Source organism: Sinocyclocheilus rhinocerous, unplaced genomic scaffold (genome assembly GCF_001515625.1).
Source record: "Sinocyclocheilus rhinocerous isolate Xijiao unplaced genomic scaffold, SAMN03320098_v1.1 scaffold2649, whole genome shotgun sequence".
NCBI classification, from domain to species: Eukaryota; Metazoa; Chordata; class Actinopteri; order Cypriniformes; family Cyprinidae; genus Sinocyclocheilus; species Sinocyclocheilus rhinocerous.
The window spans coordinates 15,204-19,689 of NW_015658747.1; the positions used below are offsets into that span (position 1 = coordinate 15,204).

At 38.8% G+C, this 4,486-nt stretch overlaps 1 protein-coding gene across 1 annotated transcript in view; it reads left to right on the forward strand.

Moving 5' to 3' along the window:
* Positions 1-4,248, forward strand: part of LOC107722880 (gastrula zinc finger protein XlCGF8.2DB-like) — a 7,181-nt gene extending 2,933 nt beyond the window's left edge. The window contains exon 2 of the mRNA XM_016531375.1: positions 2,515-4,248. Within this exon, the coding sequence (XP_016386861.1) occupies positions 2,520-3,518 (999 nt within the window). The 5' untranslated portion in view covers positions 2,515-2,519 and the 3' untranslated portion in view covers positions 3,519-4,248. The remainder of the gene's footprint in view (positions 1-2,514) is intronic.
* Positions 4,249-4,486: the final 238 nt, after the last annotated feature.

Here is a 4,486-nt window from a genome sequence, read left to right on the forward strand (position 1 = left end):
ACCGAACTACAAACTTTCCAGTGATGTCTGTGAGAAAGGTATATTCACTCGACAAGCTCGCGCATCTGCGCCGCCGCGCGCTCAATCCACTCAGCGTGATTTGCTTATCAGCTCGTGCACATCAGTTATACAGTCAATACTGAATGTTTAACATTATATTCATTGCATACATATAATTCGTAGACATCCTTAATCTCTAATAACTCCATTCTGCTGTCTGTTGTTCTGTTGTCGGTGTTTCATTGTCAGAATATGGCACTTAACACATGCTGTGTGGTATCGGCGTTTGGTATCGGGGCATTTTAACAAGAACGAGTACAGGAGCTCAGTATCGGGCCCGATACCGATACCAGTATTGCTCAGGTAATGTCGTCGGTAAGATGCCGAGAGCCATTGAAAAACTACAGAAAAGTAAAACTACTTCACTTTAGCATTACTGGCCATGAGTACTAAGGAGAGATCACACATCAGGTGCTCAAAAAATGTGTCAGTGAGACGAACTGAGCGCCAGCACAATCCTGTGACAGTCACACGCTGTAAATAGTGCAGCGCGTGAAGGAGAGATGCGAGGACACGAACACTGTTCAAGGTCTCCATTAATTCGTGCTTGTAGTAATTTAATGTGTGTATATATTTTGAAAGCATTGAATTGCTATAAAAATTGCGATTCATTCGATTATTAGCGTTTTAAATCAATTACTGTACGAAATCGACGATGCAAAAATCGTTTCAAGATGCAGATGCATCGATAAAACGAGTGAATTGTTACACCCCTAGTGTCCACTGATCCTTAAAAAGTTTTAAATTCTTTAATGTAAAAATAAAACCTTAACGGTCATTAAATAATCCACGTTTCAAATGCCTTAAAATGTAGCTAAACAGAAGATTTACATTTTATTTTCGCTCATGTGTGTGTGTTTTCTTTCATTTTGTTAATTAAGTGAAATAAATTTTGTGTATAGACCTATTTAACTTTAAAGTGCTGCAGGTGCGTGATGTGAAGATGTGTGAATCCCGATGTTCTGATCTCTGGGGGAAAAAAAATAAATATATTTTTAATGGGTCACAGGCACTTGTCCATTCTGATTTAATTGTAATTTAACATAACCGGTTAACAGTTAATTATCGGTTAAGGGGCGTTGATTATCCTGCTGGTTTCAAAACACACACCACACTGTAGTATATGCCAATGATTAAGCCTGTCACGATAACAACTTTTTGTTGTGCGATATATTGCCCCAGAAATAATAATAATTTTATAAACCATTTTATGCCACTGAATATATAATCATAATGTAACAGCATAATAATGCAAGCAGGCCGACACACCTCCAAATGACAACAAACTAAATATTTTAAATAATATTTAGATCATGGAAATTAAGTATCAAAATATTAGATACCTTAAAAAACCTGAATAAATAGTAAATAAACATTTTCTAACAAAAAGTGCAAAGTAACAAGTAGAAAAAAAGAAAATGCACAAAGAACTTGTATGGAGATTTTTCCATTTACAGATTTTTTTCCCTGATCTTTTTTTCTCTGTAAATTAACGGTGCACTGTATTGCTGAAAAACACAATCACTACTCAGCAGTCAGATGTCCGTATGCACAAAGGCACAAATCCCTAAACAAGATCATATCTGCAGATGAAACTTTTTTTTGTTGAAGCATTTTTAAATGTGAACTAGCAACTCATGACTACACCACGTTATGTACGAGAAGCTGCAGAAGACACAGGCGCAAGTGGAATGTACAAAACATGGTGACATTAATTTTTAAGTAAATATAATGGACGATATATTGCGCCACCAAAAATTATTGAGGTCATGTACATATATTGCGCGATAAGTCGATATATTGATTATTGCGACAGGCATACCATTGATTTTCACTTAAAGGTGCACTAAGCGATTTTTGAAAAACGCTTTTGACCACAGCGTCAGACCGAGTCCCAAAACACACTTGTACCCAATCAGCAGTAAGGGGGCGTGTCTTGAAGAGAGCGCTCAATTTGAGTGCACAGGACGGATGTTAGCAGATATAGAGATAGAGAGCAGATAAAAAAAAAGAGGAAAATATCAGAGAGACAAAATATAAAAAAATAAAGGTTCTTCTTGATAGGTAAGTAATGTTGAATTTGCTTCATTTCACACAAATTATCCATGTTGGCTTTTGTTTGAATATGCTTGTGTGTCATCTTCACTTGTTTCCGCGATCGCTGTTGCCATGGTTGTGTACGTACGTGTGGGGAGGAGATTTCAAAATAAGGGTGAGGTCCTGTTGGGGTATGGGAGTGTTTGTTTTGGTGCTTTCAAATATCAACATCGTTTGGCAAAAATCGCTTAGTGCACCTTTAAATCTAATGCTTTAACAGTTGGTGACATCCTCAGAAAACCTCTAATGGCAGCGCATTGCCATAACTTGCCTATGATGAGCTTGACAACTTGACTTTGTATTTCACTCACGTTGGCTGCATCAGTTATTTTCATCATTATAATGTTTTCATTTCAGGCCTGATGAAAGTGAAAGAGGAAAGACAAGATCTGAATGAAGTGGAGGAGAAGCATCAGGATCAGAAAGATCATGATCTCAACACTGGAGAAAAATCAGTGAGTTTCTCTAAAACTGAAAACAGCAACATTCAAATACCAGAAGTCAAAAAGCCTTTCAGCTGCTCTCAGTGTGGAAACACTTTCAAACAGAAAAGAAGCCTTATGTACCACATGCTAGTTCATGCTGGAATAAAGCCTTTCAGCTGCTCTCAGTGTGGAAAGAGTTTTACACAGAAAAAACAACTCAATGAGCATGTGCGTATTCACTCTTCAGAAAAGCCTTTTACCTGCTCTCAGTGCGGAAGGAGTTTTACACAGAAAAAACAACTCAATGAGCATGTACGCATTCACTCTTCTGTAAAGCCTTTCAGCTGCTCTCAGTGTGGAAACACTTTCACGCGTAAAGCAAGCCTTAAAAACCACATGATAATTCATACTGGGAAAATGCCTTTCAGCTGCTCTCAATGTGGAAACACTTTCAAACAGAAAAGAAGCCTTATGTACCACATGTTAGTTCATGCTGGAATAAAGCCTTTCAGCTGCTCTCAGTGTGGAAGGAGTTTTACACACAAAAAACAACTTAGTGATCATGTGCATATTCACTCTTCAGAAAAGCCTTTCAGCTGCTCTCAGTGTGGAAACACTTTCACACGTAAAGCAAGCCTTAACAATCACATTATAATTCATAGTGGGAAAAAGCCTTTCAGCTGCTCTCAGTGTGGAAACACTTTCACACGTAAAGGAAGCCTGAAGAATCACATGTTGATTCACAATGGAATAAAGCCTTTCGTCTGCTCTCAGTGTGGAAAGAGTTTTATTCAGAAAGGACACCTTAAGGTTCATTTGATAACTCACTCTTCGGAAAAGCCTTTCACCTGCTCTCAGTGTGGAATCTGTTTCGCCTATAAACAAGGATTTAATATTCACATGAGAATTCACACTGGAGCGAAGTCATCTGTGTGAGAAGAGTTGGAAAGCTGGTCTCAGAGCTCATGTTCATCGCTTTCACTGTGCCGTGAGGAAATTGAACTGATCTGGAAGGAGATTTCTAAGGGTTGACTCTAGTGCTGGGTGGTATACCGGTTCATACCGAATACCGGTGTTTATTTTTCTTATGATATGAATTTCTAAAATACCGCAATACCGGTGTATGTCGTTTAAACAACGTTCAGAATGCGACTGTTTGAGAGCGTTCTCTTTTCACTGTTGCACTGTGGTGAGGGAAGAGCTGTATGTGTTACTAAGCGTGAAAGTTCTGAAACTGAAGCTGTAACTAGCAGAACTTGAGCTCAGCCACAAATATTCACCGCCCGCTGCCATCAGCTCCTGCGTCTCACACACACAAGCGTGACTTTAGCACTATATTTAGCAACTTTCAGACCCTTTTAGCGGCTTTTTTCCATAGAATATACTGACAAACCTAGCGATTTTTTGGATAAACCTTAGCCATTGTTCAGTTGGAAGATGTCACTTGTACTGCCCCGCAAGGTCTGACTCTCCCGGCGCAGTATCGCCTCTCTCAGCGTCTGTTCTGTGCAGTGAGCGGCAGAGAAGTAGAGCATTCAGTTGCCTGTAACGCAGCAGAATCGTCAGTAAATGAGTTCAAAACAGCGTTTCCAAGCACCTGTCCACTGACACTGACTGTTTGGAATTATAAATCTGAGCATAGTTCTCATATTATGCACTTTTATTTTATTTTTTATTTTTTTTGTTACTCAGACACAGGCAGTGCGCTGCATGAGGCAAAAAAGTAATATAGCCAAAACCACCGCATAGCCGCTCTTTAGTGTAGATGCATGTTGATTTTATCAGACGATGTCGCGTTAATAAATGAGTGACTCCTGGTTAACATGTATTAATGGGTCGTGTTTAGTCACTATTTAGTGTGGAATTTTTCTACAATATTTACTCATCATGACAGTAAAATATGG